General features: G+C 47.4%; 1 protein-coding gene across 1 annotated transcript in view; it reads left to right on the top strand.

Moving 5' to 3' along the window:
- The first annotated feature begins 234 nt into the window (after positions 1-234).
- Positions 235-18,844, top strand: part of LOC115137266 (spermine oxidase-like) — a 30,061-nt gene continuing 11,451 nt past the window's right edge. The window contains exons 1-3 of the mRNA XM_029673474.2: positions 235-323; positions 14,147-14,381; positions 15,421-15,647. Coding sequence (XP_029529334.1) covers positions 14,174-14,381; positions 15,421-15,647 — 435 coding nt within the window. The 5' untranslated portion in view covers positions 235-323; positions 14,147-14,173. The remainder of the gene's footprint in view (positions 324-14,146; positions 14,382-15,420; positions 15,648-18,844) is intronic.

The raw sequence follows: 18,844 nt of genomic DNA, 5'->3' as shown, positions 1-18,844 counted from the left end.
GATTAGCAAGGACCAAAACTCCATCCCACCTGAACAGACTGAAATTCTAGGCGTTTTTTTCTTTCCAAAAGCTCTTAAACTAAAAGTGTATTTTCATAATTTCCCCAATTTCAGAACGTTATTTCGATCTCATATTGTGGAAATGTTGGGTAAATCACGTTTTTGATTGTACTGCTCCTTTAAGCGGGGAGGCAGCGGCAACGGGGAACTGGCTGCTTCTGGTTTCAAGGCACATATAAATACAAAGCGGAGCCGGGTACAAGGAAAACACAAAGGAGAAGAGGAGAATTCTCACGTTTAAAACTGAAGACTAACGGAGTCAGGTAATGAGCGCCTCCTGAAATCAAGCTTGTTTCCTAGAAGGTAAAACATGTAAAACGCCATTCGTCGCAGTCCAGTCATGGTTATAATATTCATCAACATTGTGGATAGCAAAGAAGTAAACAGCTGAGCTGCAGCTGTCACAGTAGGGTACGGTGTGTACTTGTTGTAGGCAAGTGTATTTATGCCTAGTGTTGAATTATGTGTCGTATTAGGCTACAAAAAATAGGTAACCAATAAAATATAAAGCAAATGATCCTAATTCGATTGTTTACATCGCTTTGTAAAATGATGCTGTTGGATGTTCAAAACATTATTGCTATAGCCTAAGTTTAATTCTGTGTAAAATGTGTATTCTGGTGTATTTTCTAATCCGTTTTGACTAGATATTTCTCCCCATTGAATCAGGATAGCTCACAGAAGACGAACTAGTCGCTCTTCTTTGTTTCGAACTGTGGTCTGGTGGTCTGTGTTGCTACTTTGACTATTACGTGGCAGAGGATGAGATACACACACAGCCGTGCGTAGCCTGTCTGGAACTCAACGCTACTTTCTCTGTGGTCAGCAAAATAAACTTGAGAACTTCAATGGCATTTTCTCCCTCTTTCCGTCTCTATCTTGCCTGTATTCATTCATCCCTCTCTTTATTTCATATTATATGAATAGAATATGAATGGGATGGAAAATCATTTTATTCAATTAACTTGTTTTACAATGTTATTGTAATTTGATTCAATCCCAGTCCCTTATCTGTAACCCAATGAATAAGAAAATAGATGGGGGAAAAAATCATTCCAGCTGTTATTGCGAAATTCCACTAGTTTATGCATGAATAATTACCAGCATATGCACATTGCCTGAAGGTGTAATACCCTTGTTCTACAAAATAAGTAAAGGTTTATCGTTATGTAAAGTAAAGAATATGATCTGTCTGGACTCAATGCTGTCAGGTGGTATCCACATATCTTCACCATTCAGAATCACCGCTCTTTGTTTTCAACGTTTTCAAAAGGCACTACTGTCCATTGTGCACCACCTGACCGCATTCCAACCAGTTCCCCTTGCGGGGCGGTACCCTTTGAACTGCGGCTTACCTTTGGCATTACCACTCTAGTCCTAGGGGCACCGCACTCCTGTTTATACGCCTCCAGGATGGATGACACCCAAGCATCAGTTCTAGCACTGCCAGCCAGAGGCCCTCCCCTAGCCCTAGTGTCCCAGCTCTGGAACACCGGAGCTGGGAGAGAGGTGTGGAATTTCTGGGGCCTGTGTCTGGCACGGGGCCCGGGGCATCCCAAGGCTAGAGCGCTCTTGTCCTTTTTGATGTTTGCGGTCTTGAGGAAGTGAGACGTCGTGTTGCTACACTAGCAAGCACTGCAGTGCGCTCTAGGGGTTTGATCCAGACCAGAGATGTTCCAGGGTTGTCGGATATGGCATGAAAGCAGCTGTGGAGTGGACTGAAGTGCAGACGGTGAGGAGTTGGATAGAGGAAGGGTGTGTGTGTTTTAGGAAGGCCGGTATTTGGAAGGAAAAGGGAGGGGGTGGCCGTACAACTCAACAAATGACAGGCAGACCTTTTTAACCTTTACAGTCCCTTTTTATGCCCTGGCCTGCCCCTGGAAAGAGCAACCTCGAGCAATGTCAGTCAAATGTAGGCTAGGTTACTCGTTTCTAGGTCAAACGCTGTAGAGTTCCCATGAATCTGCATTCTGCGGCATGACTGGGGAGAGAGGAGTGGTGACATGTGGCGAGTGAGTTAACCAGCCAGGGATAACGGAATCACAGCAGCTCTATGTCTTGGTCCGAGGAGGGAGAGAGAGTGTGTGTGTGTGTGTGTGTGTGTGTGTGTGTGTGTGTGTGTGTACATGCACACGTGTGTGTGTGTACATGCACACGTGTATGTGTGTGTACATGCACACGTGTATGTGTGTGTGACAGAGAGTGTATGTGACCTGGGGAACATTCTGTGATCCTTTCTCTGCAAATCTTATTGCTGTTTTGTAGTAAAACCATAGTATTCCTGTAATAGTACTAGGCAGCTTTACTGTATATGCAGAATCCCTGAAGGAATCCAGGGCCCACTAACAGTTTGTCCCAAATGGCACCCAATTTTCAATACAGTGCACTACTTTTGACCAGGGCCTCTAAGTAGTGCACTATTTGGAACCCTCTGTGTCCCATTTATTACATAGTTACAGGCCCTTCTAGCCTCTGGGAAAGGGGATACCTAGTCAGTTGCACACTGAATGCGTTCAACCGAAATGTGTCTTCCATATTTAACCCAACCCCTCTGACTCAGAGAGGTACGCGGGGTGCTGCCTTTAACGTCCACGGCGCTGGCCCAACACTCTTAACCACTAGGCTACATGCCTCCATAGAGTGACTGTGGTCTTACGGATGAGAAGGGCTATTTTTCCCGGTTTAGATGTGTCACCTTGTGTTGTGGGGAAGGAACAACAGGGAAACGTGTTTGCTTGATCTTTTTTTCCCTGGATTTCCTCTCACTTGATGAGAAGCATCCGATTGAGGACTCTGCCTTGGAACACTAATAACAAAAAAAGACACAAACTCTTCCCGAGCTGTTTTGGCTGGGACGCCTTTACTTTATCGGCCTGTAACTGTTGGCGCTGCTCTGCTGTGGGCCCCATGGGCTCCGTGAGCGAGCTCCACTGTGGGTCCTTCAACAGGAAATGTCTCGGTGACCTACAAAAAAGATGTGCTGACATCACACCCCGCTGTGTGTCCTCACGGAGGCCCGCGCTGTGCACAGTGTGCTCGTGGCTTATCTTACATGTGTCTGCCTGAACTTATCTTACATGTGTCTGCCTGTCCAATTCATCCCCCATTACCTCTTAATTCAATTACATTAAAACAACTTTAGTTTTTTTTCTTTTGGTCCATGAAACTAGCTCCACAAATAGGAAAAGCATAAGTGTGTGTGTTGGTGTGTGTTAACATTTAACCTCTAAAGCTCTGTACACACCCATCAATTATTATTAATATAACACAGGTTAATATAGGTTAATATTTGACAGAAGGAAGGATTGAAAAATACCAAATCATGAGCAGTAAATATACATTTGAATTTTTCCTCAGCCCGCAGGCACTTAGCCAGCCGACTCTTAACTCCACCATCGTTTCAGTTGTGAGGTGACCCGGGGATGCCTATTAGCCCAAAGAAATGGATGAATGTTGTCATAATTAGGATCGTCATTATCGAGAGTATTATTGCTGTGTGTGTGTGTGTGTGTGAGTGATTGATTGTGTGTATGCACCAGTGGAGGCTCCTCAGAGGAGGAAGGGAGGACCATCCTCCTCAGTGAATTCATAAAATAAAAAATAGTGAAACATTTAAAACGTTATCCTTTTTAGATAAAACTAAACTAAACACGTCACCAAGTAATTTATTAAAACACTGTTTTGCAATGAAGGTCTACAGTGGGCTCAACAGCACTCTGTAGGGTAGCACCATGGTGTAGCCGGAGGACAGCTAGCTTCCGTCCTCCTCTGGGTACATTAAATTCAATACAAAACCTAGGAGGCTCATGGTTTTCACCCTCTCCAATAGACTTAAACAGTATTTATGACAACATCCGGAGGACGTCATCCAACGTATCAGAGCTCTTGCAGCATGAACTGACATGTCCACCCAATCAAAGGATCAAATAATTAATCTACTACTGAAAGCATAAGCTACATCTAGCTAGCACTGCAGTGCATACAATGTGGTGAGTAGTTGACTCAAAGAGAGAGAAAGACGATTAATTTATGCCAAAATGGGAAGGGAGGGTAGGGGGGAGAGAGGGAAGGAGAGAGGGGGAGAGAGAGATTCACTTACTTAGCTAGCTAGTTTTGCCTGCTCAAAGAAGGGGGATGTTACAGTATGTGTGTGTAGCCACTCTATTCTTGCTGATGAGGGTTTCCTCCCCGTTGCTGTTCAGTTCTATGCCTCAAGGCCACAAGGCTATTCCTCTGTTCCTAGAATTGTATTAATTTGGAGAATGTGTAGTGGCCTTGTTAGTGTACCACTGTGTATGACTAGGTCCCTGGGTATTCAGTCCACAACGCTGGTCCTGTTCGCTGGATAAAATCAGGCAATAAACATGGTCTATATACGTACAAACCGTCATTTCTATTTCAAATGGGATTCCATTCTGAAATAATAAGTCATTTCACATGATTATGTCTTTTTAATATTAGACGTTCGGCATCTGTGATGAATACCACAACTTTTGTTGATAGTTTACTGAGGTATGATTAGCACTTTTCAGGATTGTGTGAATATTCCAGTCAAGGCATCACCGACATAATGGATGTGAAGAAATAGATGCAGACAGAGAATTGTACTGCTTTTGACCATTGAGGGCTATGAAACGGATGCAGAAAGAGGATGCATCCCAAATGGAACCCTATTGTCACACCCTGACCATAGTTTACTTTGTATATTTCTATGTTTTGGTTGGTCAGGGTGTGAGGTGAGTGGGCATTCTATGTTTCATGTCTAGTTTGTCTATTTCTATGTCTGGCCTGATATGGTTCTCAATCAGAGGCAGGTGTTAGTCATTGTCTCTGATTGGGAACCATATTTAGGTAGCCTGGGTTTCACTGTGTGTTAGTGGGTGATTGTTCCTGTCTCTGTGTTTTCACCAGATAGGGCTGTTTCGGTTTTCGTTACGTTTCCACGTTTGTTGTTTTTTGTAGTTTTTGTATTGATTCGTGTTTTACGTTTGTTGATTAAACATGGATCGCAATCTACACGCCGCATTTTGGTCCGACTCTCCTTCACCAAAAGAGAACCGTTACAGAATCACCCACCGCAACGGGACCAAGCGGCGTGTCAACAGGCAGGAGCCACAGGAGAAGCAACAAAGGCAGCAACAGCGGCGCAATGAGGATTGGACATGGGACGATATATTGGATGGCAAGGGTTGCTATACATGGGAGGAGATCCTGGCGGGAAGGGATCGCCTTCCATGGGAACAGGTGGAGGCAGCGAGGAGAGCAGAGGCAGCCGGAGAGAGGAGCTGGCGATATGAGGGAACACAGTTGGCAAGGAAGCTCGAGAGTCAGCCCCAAAAATTTCTTTGGGGGAGGCTCACAGGGAGTAGGGCTACGCCAGGTAGGAGACCTGCGCAAACTCCCTGTGCTTACCGGGGGGCAAGAGAGACCGGGCAGGCACCGTGTTATGCAGTGGTGCGCACGGTGTCCCCAGTGCGGGTGCATAGCCCGGTGCGGTATATTCCAGCTCCGCGTATCGGCCGGGCTAGATTGAGCGTCGAGCCAAATGCCATGGAGCCGGCTCTACGCAGCTGGTCTCCAGTGCGTCTCCTTGGGCCGGCTTACATGGCACCAGCCTTGCGCTCGGTGTCTCCGGTTCGCCTGCATAGCCCAGTGCGGGCTATTCCACCTTGCCGCACTGGCAGGGCGACTGAGAGCATTCAACCAGGTAAGGTTGGGCAGGCTCGGTGCTCAAGAGCTCCAGTGCGCCTGCATGGTCCGGTCTATCCAGTACCACCTCCAAACCCCAGCCCTCCGGTAGCAGCTCCCCGCACCAGGCTTCCTGTGCGTGTTCTCGGTCCAGTAACACCAGCCAGGATCCGCCAGTCAACCAGACTCTTCCAGTGCCGCCAGTCTGCCCAGCGCCGCCAGTGCCGTCAGTCTGCCCAGCGCCGCCAGTGCCGCCAGTCTGTCCAGCGCCGCAAGTGCCGCCAGTCTGCCAGGATCAGTTAGATCCGCCAGCCAGCCAGGATCCGCCAGTCTCCCAGGATCCGACAGTCTGCCAGGATCTGCCAGAACTTCCAGTCAGCCAGGATCCGCCAGTCAGCCAGACTCTTCTAGATCTGCCAGTCTGCCAGACTCTTCCAGATCCGCCAGTCAGCCAGACTCTTCCAGATCTGCCAGACTCTTCCAGATCCGCCAGTCTGCCAGACTCTTCCAGATCCGCCAGTCTGCCAGACCCTTCCAGATCCGCCAGTCTGCCAGACCATTCCAGATCCGCCAGTCTGCAAGACTCTTCCAGATCCGCCAGTCTGCCAGACTCTTCCAGATCCGCCAGTCTGCCAGACTCTTCCAGATCCGCCAGTCAGCCAGACTCTTCCAGATCCGCCAGTCAGCCAGGATCTGCCAGAGCCTTCCTCCTCTCCTGTGCTGTCGGAGTCTGAAGAGCCCCTTTGTCCCGAGCTGTCCCTCTGTCCCGAGCTGCTCCTCTGTCCCGAGCTGCCCCTCTGTCCCGAGCTGCCCCTCTGTCCCGTGTTATTAAGTAGGGTTGCCGTGGCTAGGAGGTCACGGAAGCGGACATGGTGGAGGAAGACTACGGTGAAGTGGGGGCCACGTCCAGCACCAGAGCCGCCACCGCGGACAGATGCCCACCCAGACCCTCCCCTATAGGTTCAGGTTTTGCAGCCGGAGTCCGCACCTTGGGGGGAGGGTACTGTCACACCCTGACCATAGTTTACTTTGTATATTTCTATGTTTTGGATGGTCAGGGTGTGAGCTGAGTGGGCATTCTATGTTTCATGTCTAGTTTGTCTATTTCTATGTCTGGCCTGATATGGTTCTCAATCAGAGGCAGGTGTTAGTCATTGTCTCTGATTGGGAACCATATTTAGGTAGCCTGGGTTTCACTGTGTGTTAGTGGGTGATTGTTCCTGTCTCTGTGTTTTCACCAGATAGGGCTGTTTCGGTTTTCGTTACGTTTCCACGTTTGTTGTTTTTTGTAGTTTTTGTATTGATTCGTGTTTTACGTTTGTTGATTAAACATGGATCGCAATCTACACGCCGCATTTTGGTCCGACTCTCCTTCACCAAAAGAGAACCGTTACACCTATTCAGACTCATTGAACGGTCTAGCCAGCTAGGACTTGTCCAGACACGTTTTGCTTCCTTCTCAGCCCGCTACTATTATCATTTCCCACTATTCAACACTCTTAGTCTTGTGATGAAGACCGCCGTGAGGTCAAAGGTGAACACAGCTGGGAAAGAAGGTTCTGAACTTCCAAGTGTTGCAATCACTGCTGTTTGTGCTTGAAATGTATCTAACCTCTCTGCAATATACTGTGAACTATATTAGTTCCCATAGTCTGTACAGCATTTTCAATATGATCCTCGCTGCAGTTGGTGCCTGAACTTTCAGTGTCTAACATTCCTGAGCTATTTAGGCTGCATTTACACAGGCAGCACAATTCTTATCTTTTTCCCAATAATTGGTCTTTTGACCAATCCCATCAGATCTTTTTTACAGCAGATCTTTTTTAGAGCTGATCTGATTAGTCAAAGACCAATTAGTGAAAAAAAAGATCAGAACTGGGCTGCCTGTGTAAACACAGCCACTGTGTACTGTATTCGAGCCTATGAAACACAACTAGTTTGAAACCAGTTTCAAAGAGACCTCTTTCCCACGGTACATAGTGTGAAGAGAGTTAGTTCCCATAGTCTCTAAACAGCATGTGATATAATTAAGCAATAAGGACCGAGGGAGTGTGGTATATGGCCATTATACCATGGCAACGCGGAGTGCCTGGATAAAGCCATTTAGCCGTGGTATATTGGCAATATGCCACAAACACGCGATGTGCCTTATTGCTATTATAAACTGGTTACCAACGTTAGAGCAGTAAAAAAAAAAGTTTTGTCATACCCATTGAATACGGTCTGACATACCACGTCTTTCAGCCAATCAGCATTCAGGATGAAACCACCCAGTTTATAATCCACATTTTGGTCTGGGTGGTAGTAAGTGTACTCAAATTGGTTTGTTTTGGCTCCGTCCTCTTGCACTTTGTGTACCAAAATGGTGTCATCTGAAACAGTAGACAGCAAACCTTTAGGAAGCTCAGATGAGCAGCATACCCCAGACGCAGCTGCAGTTCTAAATAGACGGTAATGGATTCACTGAACCGGTTTGACCGCGTGACCCTGGTTCGGGAGAAACCGCCTTTTTCTTGTGTGTTGCGAGACGGTTTCTCAGTATGGTACCGCAGCATTGCCATGTGCAGCAGCGTTGCCGTGGTGACAGAGCGGGGAGGTTTTGTGGGGGAGAGGGGAGTGGAGTGCGTCACATGTACGAACTGGAGGTAGCATATGGTCTCACCTCTCCGAGGAAGAGGAGGGGTGGGGGGGGGGGTGCGCTCAGGGATGAAAAAAGAAAAGCAAAACGAGGATAATGGAACACGTTACTGCTCTGTTTAGTCTGCTTCCTAATGCATTTTGCTCCTTTATCCTTCCATCCCCTCTTCATCTTTCACAAACAGACGTACTTTTTCTCTCTCTCGTCTCTCTTGCTTTTCCTATTTTTTTTCTTACCGTCTCCCTCTCTTTCTTTCTCTCTCTTCTCCTGTGTCCTTTCTTCCACTGCCTGCTTTCTGTCAAATGTGCCTATTTTCCATTTGGCAAGGCCCCGTGGTACAGCACTTCAGCTCACTTGCGTACACACACGCTACTTCAGTGAGAGCGGTGGAAGGAAGTCTGTGAGAAAATAATTAAATAAAACGTATTTCACCTCAACATTTCAACCCTGCGATGCCGTCGCCCCAATCAATCAAGGACCCGCATGAGTCTCATTCATTTGGTGTTGCTTAGTGTTTTGTTTTGAGACTACATTAGATTAGTATAATGGGATCAGGGAGATGCGCTTTAAATATGCTCCCTTTTGCATTTGTTTCCTCAGACACAGTTGTCTATATGTTATTATAAACTGAGTGGTCGAGCCCTGGATGCTGATTGGCTGACAGCCGTCATTGTAAATAAGAATTTGTTCTTAACTGACTTGCCTAGTTAAATAAAGGTTAAAAAAATGGGTATGACAAAACCTTTTATTTTTACTGTTATAATTACGTTACCAGTTTATAAAAGCAATAAGGCACCTCGGGGGCTTGTGGTAGGGCCATTATACCACGGCTAAGGGCTCTGTCCAGGCACTCCGCGGTACGTTGTCACGGTTGTCGTAAGAACGGAACCAAGGTGCACGGGACCAAGATGTTGAGTTCCACATATTTATTTCCAAGTGAAACTTCAGCAAAACAAAAATATACCAATAAACGAACAACTAAACGTGACTACGTGGTGCACATGCACAAATACAAAACAATATACCACAAACACAGGTGGGAAAAATAGCTACTTAAATATGATCCCCAATTAGAGATTACCAGCTGCCTCTAATTGGGAATCACACACAACACCAACCTAGAAAATATAAACTAGAACACAACATAGAAATTATACACTAGAATACCTAGTAATACCTAGATCTCCCTTACCTCACCTCGCTCATCAACTCATCCCTGACCGCTGGCTACGTCCCTTCTGTCTTCAAGAGAGCGAGAGTTGCACCCCTTCTGAAAAAACCTACACTCGATCCCTCCGATGTCAACAACTACAGACCAGTATCCCTTCTTTCTTTTCTCTCCAAAACTCTTGAACGTGCCGTCCTTGGCCAGCTCTCCCGCTATCTCTCCCAGAATTACCTTCTTGATCCAAATCAGTCAGGTTTCAAGACTAGTCATTCAACTGAGACTGCTCTTCTCTGTATCACGGAGGCCCTCCGCACTGCTAAAGCTAACTCTCTCTCCTCTGCTCTCATCCTTCTAGACCTATCGGCTGCCTTCGATACTGTGAACCATCAGATCCTCCTCTCCACCCTCTCCGAGTTGGGCATCTCCGGCGCGGCCCACGCTTGGATTGCGTCCTACCTGACAGGTCGCTCCTACCAGGTGGCGTGGCGAGAATCTGTCTCCTCACCACGCGCTCTCACCACTGGCGTCCCCCAGGGCACTGTTCTAGGCCCTCTCCTATTCTCGCTATACACCAAGTCACTTGGCTCTGTCATAACCTCACATGGTCTCTCCTATCATTGCTATGCAGACGACACACAATTAATCTTCTCCTTTCCCCCTTCTGATGACCAGGTGGCGAATCGCATCTCTGCATGTCTGGCAGACATATCAGTGTGGATGACGGATCACCACCTCAAGCTGAACCTCGGCAAGACGGAGCTGCTCTTCCTCCCGGGAAGGACTGCCCATTCCATGATCTCGCCATCACGGTTGACAACTCCATTGTGTCCTCCTCCCAGAGCGCTAAGAACCTTGGCGTGATCCTGGACAACACCCTGTCGTTCTCAACTAACATCAAGGCGGTGGCCCGTTCTTGTAGGTTCATGCTCTACAACATCCGCAGAGTACGACCCTGCCTCACACAGGAAGCAGCGCAGGTCCTAATCCAGGCACTTGTCATCTCCCGTCTGGATTACTACAACTCGCTGTTGGCTGGGCTCCCTGCCTGTGCCATTAAACCCCTACAACTCATCCAGAACGCCGCAGCCCGTCTGGTGTTCAACCTTCCCAAGTTCTCTCACGTCACCCGCTCCTCCGCTCTCTCCACTGGCTTCCAGTTGAAGCTCGCATCCGCTACAAGACCATGGTGCTTGCCTACGGAGCTGTGAGGGAACGGCACCTCAGTACCTCCAGGCTCTGATCAGGCCCTACACCCAAACAAGGGCACTGCGTTCATCCACTTCTGGCCTGCTCGCCTCCCTACCACTGAGGAAGTACAGTTCCCGCGCAGCCCAGTCAAAACTGTTCGCTGCTCTGGCCCCCCAATGGTGGAACAAACTCCCTCACGACGCCAGGACAGCGGAGTCAATCACCACCTTCCGGAGACACCTGAAACCCCACCTCTTTCAGGAATACCTAGGATAGGATAAAGTAATCCTTCTCACCCCCCTTAAAAGATTTAGATGCACTATTTTAAAGTGGCTGTTCCACTGGATGTCTTAAGGTGAACACACCAATTTGTAAGTCGCTCTGGATAAGAGCGTCTGCTAAATGACTTAAATGTAAATGTAAATGTAATACCCAATAATCACGCCCTGACCTACTACACCATAGAGAAACAAGGGCTCTCTATGGTAAGGGCGTAACAGTACCCCCCCCCCCCTCCCCCCCTCCCCCAAACGTTGGACTCCGGCCGCAAAACCTGAAACCAAATGGGGAGGGTAGGGGGGCTGATTAGTGTCGGTGGCTGCTCTGGTGTAAATCACAGCCCCTGCCCAGACCCCGGATCCTGCCATCGCGCAGGGCTGAACGCCGTGCCTGGACTGGGCATTGGCACAAAGGAGGTCTCCGGCCATGGAGCTGGGTTGGTCTCCGTGCCTGGACTGGGCACTGGCGCAGAAGAAGGCTCCGGCCATGGAGCAGGACTGGACGCTGTGCCTGGACTCGGCACCGGCGCAGAGGGAGGCTCCTGCCATGAAGCGGGACTCGACACCGTGCCTAGACCTGGCCCCGGCGCAGAGGAAGGCTCCTGCCCTGGAGAGGGACTGGAGGCTGTGCTTGGACTCTCCGGACTGTTGACCCTCGCTGGAGGTTCCGAACTGTGGAGCGTCGCTGGAGGATCCAGACCGTGGACCGTCGCAAGAGGTTCCGCACTGTGGACCGTCGCAGGAGGTTCCGCACTGTGGCACCGGACTGGTGACATGCAGTTCAGGGCGGGTGCGGGGAGCCAGCATCGGACGTACCGGGCTGGGGAGGCGTACTGGAGGCCTGATGCGTGGATCCGGCACAGGTTGCACCGGACTGGTGACATGCACTTCAGGGCGAGTGCGAGGAGGAGGTACAGGACGTACCGGACTGGGGAGGAGCACTGGAGGCCTGATGTGTGAGTCGGCATAGGTTGCACCGGACTGGTGACACGCTCTTCAGGGCGAGTGCAGGGAGCAGGCACAGGATGTACCGGACTGGGGAGGCGCACTGGAGGCCTGGTGCGTGGATCCGGCACAGGTTGCACCGGACTGGTGACATGCACTTCAGGGCGAGTGCGAGGAGGAGGTACAGGACGTACCGGACTGGGGAGGAGCACTGGAGGCCTGATGTGTGAGCCGGCATAGGTTGCACCGGACTGGTGACACGCTCTTCAGGGCGAGTGCGGGGAGCAGGCACAGGATGTACCGGACTGGGGAGGCGCACTGGAGGCCTGGTGCGTGGAGCCGGCAGAGGTGGCACCGGACTGGTGACACACACTTCAGGGCGAGTACGTGGAGCAGGCACAGGACGTACCTGACTGGGGACACGCACTTCAGGGCGAGTACGAGGAGGAGACACAGGACGTACCGGACTGGGGAGGCGCACTGGAGTTCAGAAGTGTGGAGCCAGCCCAGGTTGCACCAGACTGCTAACCTGATCCTCTGGTCGGATGTTGAGCAGAACACACTTGCACAACATCTCTCTCATCTCTCTCTCTCCTAACTTCTCCAATGCCTCCATGACAGTCTCTGGCACTTCAGGGCGAGTGCAGGAAGCAGGCACAGGACGTACCAGGCTGGGGACACGCACTTCAGGGAGAGTGCGAGGCGGAGACACAGGATGTACCGGACTAGGGAGGCGAACTGGAGGCCAGATGTGTGGAGCCAGCCCAGGTTTCACCGGACTGATGACACACTCCTCCAAACGCCTGCGTTGCCGCATACTCCTAGCCAACTCCATTCTCCGTTATCCCTCCTCACACTGTTCCATCGACTCCCAGGCAGGCTCTGGTAGTCTTCTTAGGTCGACCGACCACCTCTCTATCACCTCCCAGATGGTCTCTGGCTCTTCCCTCTGCTCAGCCGCCAGCTCCATGTGCCACCCCACAAAAAATCTTGGGGTTTCTGTGGCCGCGGTCCCTGGCGTCGTCGCCGTCCTTCTTGCGTCCTCTGTGATGACTTCCATGATTTCTTCCCAAGTCCAACTTATTTTTCCCATCGTTGCACACTGCTTGGTCCTTGTTTGGTGGGATATTCTGTCACGGTTGTCGTAAGAACGGGACCAAGGCGGATGTTGAGTTCCACATATTCATTTTCAAGTGAAACTTCAGCAAAACAAAAATCTACCAATAAACAAACAACTAAACGTGACTATGTGGTGCACATGCACAAACACAAAACAATATCCCACAAACACAGGTGGGAAAAATAGCTTCTTAAATATGATCCCCAATTAGAGACAACGATTACCAGCTGCCTCTAATTGGGAATCATACACAACACCAACATAGAAAATATAAACTAGAACACAACATAGAATTATACACTAGAATACCCCCTAGTGACGCCCTGACCTACTACATCATAGAGAAACAAGGGGTCTCTATGTTCAGGGCGTGACAGTTGTGCATAAGAACAGCCCGTAGCCGTGGTATATTGGCCATGTACCACACCTCCTCGGGCATTATTGCGTAAATATAATAAGCCCCCACTACACAGCACAGCTACTTCTTAGCCATGCAACGGTAAGGTGTTTTAACAAAGATGGGTATGTTATCCAGAGACAGCAGCCAGACCACACTAGGCCACAAAATAGCAAGACCTTTTTGAAATAGCGACTGTTTTAATAACACGATGAACCCGTTCCCCTTTCACACTCAAAAGTACGCATTATCAGGAAAGCGCGATGAAATTCTATTTCCGGAATAGATTTGATGTCATAACGGGTATTTGATCTGAAAGAGGGTTTGTGTACAGTACTGTGTACAATACTGTGTACGGAGGACTTTACTTTGAACTGAGAACACTCAATTGAGTACCCACTGATGCTATCTCCCCGTTTGTGTAAAGATACTTTCTGTCCTCATCTTGCCTGAGGGAAATTGACTTGCTTTGTTTTTTGTGTGTAGTTCCATTCATGTTTATTAGACAGGAGAGTGAGGAAGAATGAGAGAGCAAGGAGTCGGATTTGAACCTGTGCTGGCGGCTGCATGGGTTCCAAAGGCAGCACTTTATACCGCTGGACCACACAAGGATTGACTTGTTTTTATCTAATGGCTTGTTTCTCTGTTTCTGTTTCCCCCTCAGACCCCCTAGAAGAGGAGCTTGGAAGGCATGCAAAGTTGTGAAATATCTTCAGACAGCACTGATGACCCCCTTAGTAGAGACCTACGCACTCGTCGACAGCCTCGAATAGTAGTGATCGGCGCGGGCTTGGCCGGTCTCGCAGCTACCAAGAGCCTCCTGGAAAGCGGCTTTACGGATGTCACAGTCCTAGAGGCGTCAGACCGCGTCGGAGGGAGAGTTCAAAGCATTCAGCACGGTAAGAAATTATACTATGAACTTTATACACTACAAACACACGAAGCGCGAGTAAAGAAACAATACATGGAGGAAACGACGCTAAACCAGACCCTGGAATGTCATGGGTTATGACTCTATGGGTGTTTGTTTCTTAAATAGTTAACATTTTCTGTAAGCTGAAAGCTCCGAACCTCACTCACTGAGACATTCAACTGTGTGAGTGTGTAATCATCAGCTTGTTTCCCCCGCACTCACATCTAGCTGTCAAAAGGTGCCCCCCTCTATTCTCTATGGGGCTACGCTATCAGTGCTAATGCTAAAAGCCTTCCCAAAATAACACTGGATCAGAATGTGTGCTTTGCAAAGCCCAATTAAGCTTTCTCAATTCAAAATGTGATTGGGGAATTTGTCTCTCGGATGGATGTGTGGTTAGTCCTGCAAAATCCCCTTTGAGCTGAACAAGTTGCCACACATGGCTTCAATTCAATATAAAAAAAATTATTTATTTATCCCTATTCCTCATTCTCTACGAAGCCCTTTCAATAACAAGTATCTCTCGAGTAGGTGGTTGTAGCATCCTCAAAATGTCCAGTAGGCTGCAGTCACATTCATTGAATTGACACCCTCTAACTGTAGTTCCCTTCACGTCCATTCAATTAAAACAACTTCCTGGTCCCATTTCTCTGCTTATTTCATTGAATTCAAGTTCCATTCCATTCAACTTATTCCCAAATGAACTGACACAAACAATCAAGTGCTTGGGGTGGGGAAACAAAGTTTGTAAGTGTGACCCCAAAGGTGCATCTGATATGACACATTATTCCCTATATATTGCACTACTTTTGAACGGAGCCTAAGCCTGTCCCAATATCCTCACTACTTGCATGGCCAAAACATGACTTCATATTGGGACACTAAGTGTATTACTTATTTATATGCCATTTAGCAGATGCTTTTATCCAAACAATCGAACCCACTATTCTAGCATTGCAAGTGCCAACTGAGCTACAGTGAGGACTACATTCTTCTTCATCTTCTCCTCCTCCATCCTATTCCAGGACAAACGACTTTGGAGCTCGGAGCCACCTGGATCCATGGCGCTAACGGGAACCCGGTGTACCACCTGGCGGAAGACAACGGGCTGCTGGAGCACACCACGGACGGCGAGCGCAGCGTGGGCCGCATCAGCCTGTACACCAAGAACGGCGTGGCCCACTACCAGACCAACAGCGGTACCAGGATCCCCAAGGACCTGGTCGAGGAGTTCAGTGACCTCTACAATGAGGTGAGGGGAGAGAGGTGTGTGGGAGGTGTGTGTCCAGAGGTGTGTGTGTGTGTGTGTGTGTCCAGATTACCACTGATGTGTGCACAGGGAGCCACCCATGACTGAATTTAGATACTGTTCATAGACAGTGGCACGTATGCACAGGTGTGTATAGCACAGGTGTGTATAGTACATTCTTGCAAACATTGGCTTCCCCCCACTACCCTTCTGTTCAGAGTAAATAGACACTTTGCAGAGGAAAGGGTTACGCTTTCTACACACTTCCCTTTCTCTATGTCCTTGAGTAATTCTCACAATAGTTATGTTCCGTAAGTGTTGCAAGCAGCAAAGTTACCAATAAAGAACACAAATACCAAAGTCAACTTTTAAAGGATTCACATTGAGTGGTCCAGAAAGAGGTGTATCAAGCTTGTGGCGACTTGTTCGCAACGCTTACGGAACTGGAACTATTTCAAGGCACTTGAACACAGAAAAACCTTCTCTATTATCCACCTTAATAACACAGCATTCTCCACAGCAGCACCCATTCCTTTAAGAACACACTGTACGAACATGTACGAACTACACAGTAATAACAGAATTTCTAAACCCAGAGGCGCAACATTGCGAGACGTCCGAGAACGCTTACGAAGCACTCGGCATACCAGGGTTTGGGGTTTGAGAAGTTAATGAGAGAAGGGAAAAATGCTTCTGTAGTGTTAATTTTCTCGAAATCTAAAGGCAGAACCTAGATTTGAGCCAATGTCTTAAGTAGTTGAACATGTTCTTACTACAACCTCGTGACAAACTGACATGTTTGAATTAGTCAAAAACGACTTTATATCAAAGGAGTGCCTTTGATTTGACGGCCTGCACATGCAGAGTTCGGCGTGAGACGACCGTTAGACCCGATAACGTGTTTCTGCGCATGAGCTTAGCTAGCCAAAGTCTCCATAACATCGCCTACAAGCGTGATTGAAGGCTTCTATTGGAGAAGCAGTTTCTACATACATTACCGGTCAAAAGTTTTCGAACACCTACTCATTCAAGGATATTTCTTTCTTTTGTTTTTTACAATTTTCAACATTGTAGAATAATAGGGAATACATCAAAACTATGACATAACACATATGGAATCATGTAGTATATTTGAGATTCTCCAAATAGCCACCCTTTGCCTTGATGACAGCTTTGCACACTCTTGGCATTCTCTCAACCAGCTTCATGAGGTTGTCACCCGGAATGCATTTCAATTAACAGGTGTGCCTTCTTAAAAGTACATTTCTGGAATTTCTTTCCTTCTTAATGCGTTTGAGCCAATCAGTTGTGTTGTGACAAAGTAAGGAGGTATACAGAAGATAGCCCTATTTGGTAAAAGACCAAGTCCTTATTATGGCAAGAACAGCTCAAATAAGCAAAGAGAAATGACAGTCCATCATTACTTTAAGACATGAAGGTCAAACGGATAATCTCTGCATGTGTATTTCCCACCATAAAGCATGGAGGAGGAGGTGTTATGGTGTGGGGGTGCTTTGCTGGTGACACTGTCTGTGATTAATTTAGAATTCAAGGCACACTTAACCAGCATGGCTACCACAGCATTCTGCGGTGATACGCCATCCCATCTGGTCTGGGCTTAGTGGGACTCATTTGTTTTTCAACAGGACAATGACCCAACACCCCTCCAGGCTCTTTAAGGGCTATTTTACCAAGAAGGTGAGTGACGGAGTGCTGCATCAGATGACCTGGCCTCCACAATCCCCCAACCTGAACCAAATTGAGATAGTTTTGGATGAGTCGGACCGCGGAATGAAGGAAAAGGAGCCAACAACTGCTCAGCATATGTGGGAACTCCTTCAAGACTGTGGGAAAAGCATTCCAAGTGAAGCTGGTTGAGAAAATGCCAAGAGTGTGCAAAGCTGTCATCAAGGCAAAGGGTGGCTATTTGAAGAATTTCAAATATAACATATAATTAGATTTGTTTAACACTTTTTTTGGTTACTACATTATTCCATATGTGTTATTTAGTAGTTTTGATGTCTTCATTATTATTCTACAATGTAGAAAATAGTAAAAATAAAGAAAAACTCTTGAATGAGTAGGTGTTCTAAAACTTTTGACCGGTAGTGTATCTTCATACTAAACCATCTTTGGTAATAATTAGGGAGCTGCAACATACAGTGTGAACAATGCTTTTATCCTGATTTCATGTGTGTCAGTCTGCATACCTCTATGCTGTAATCCCTTGTATAATCCATTTCCAAGATGCCAATCACTTTGCAGTGTAGCAGCAGCATCAACACAGCAGAGCTACGGTATGCATTAGGCTAACCCCCACCGTGCATCATTACAGCAGCACTAAACACTTATCCCTTCCCATGTATCATTACAACTGCGCTAAGCGCTAATCGCCACCGTGCCTCTGTCTGGAAAGCAGCATAATTAACTAAGCAGTAGGATTAGCATTCCGAAGCTGACTTGGTTGTTTTGTTTCACATCAGGATTTGAGGTACATAGAAATCCTGTCTGTTTAGATCTAATGTTTCATGAGTGTGAGGCAATGGACAAGAGATAGCTTAACAATTATATTTGTCTTTGAAAATGTGTTTCTTGAGGATCCCATTTCAACCGGAGGCTATTTTATATTGTCAACAACGGTGTGGTGCATCCTGGGTCGAGTTCATTAGGCCACGCAACGGAAATGTTTTTGAAGTTTTGCTAGGGAATTTTAAAATGTAGTTTTCAGGTTGACCCACCCTGTTTCAGTGTTTTCTTCCGTTTGGTGCCTAATGAACACACCCCTGGTCTTTGTATGCAAAACGTTCCACCAGGGAGGTAAGACAAGATGATAAGGTTATGCAATCGAATACCATGTCATTATCATATGACCTTTGTGGTTACAATGTAACTTAGTGCAGCAATGGTAAACACAAACATTCTGATTCCATGGAAAAAGAATGTGAACTTCACTCTGGGACAGCTAAAGCAGTCATTTGAACTGCTCATGAATTTTTTTAAATCTGCTACTCTGACATTTTTTAAGTCATGCCCCCCTCCTTCCTTGACTTTTCCTAAATAAGTCTATATAACACACTGTCGTTGTTAGAATCTTAATACCACTAACATAGTGGTTTGCGAAAGTATTCACCCCCATGACATTTTTCCTATTTTGTTGCCTTACAACCTGGAATTAAAATAGATTTTTGGGGGGGTTTGTA

The sequence above is a fragment of the Oncorhynchus nerka genome, linkage group LG11 (assembly GCF_034236695.1).
Source record: "Oncorhynchus nerka isolate Pitt River linkage group LG11, Oner_Uvic_2.0, whole genome shotgun sequence".
NCBI classification, from domain to species: domain Eukaryota; kingdom Metazoa; phylum Chordata; class Actinopteri; order Salmoniformes; family Salmonidae; genus Oncorhynchus; species Oncorhynchus nerka.
The sequence above is the reverse complement of the archived record's forward strand: the minus strand, read 5'-3'. Positions and strand labels throughout refer to the sequence as shown.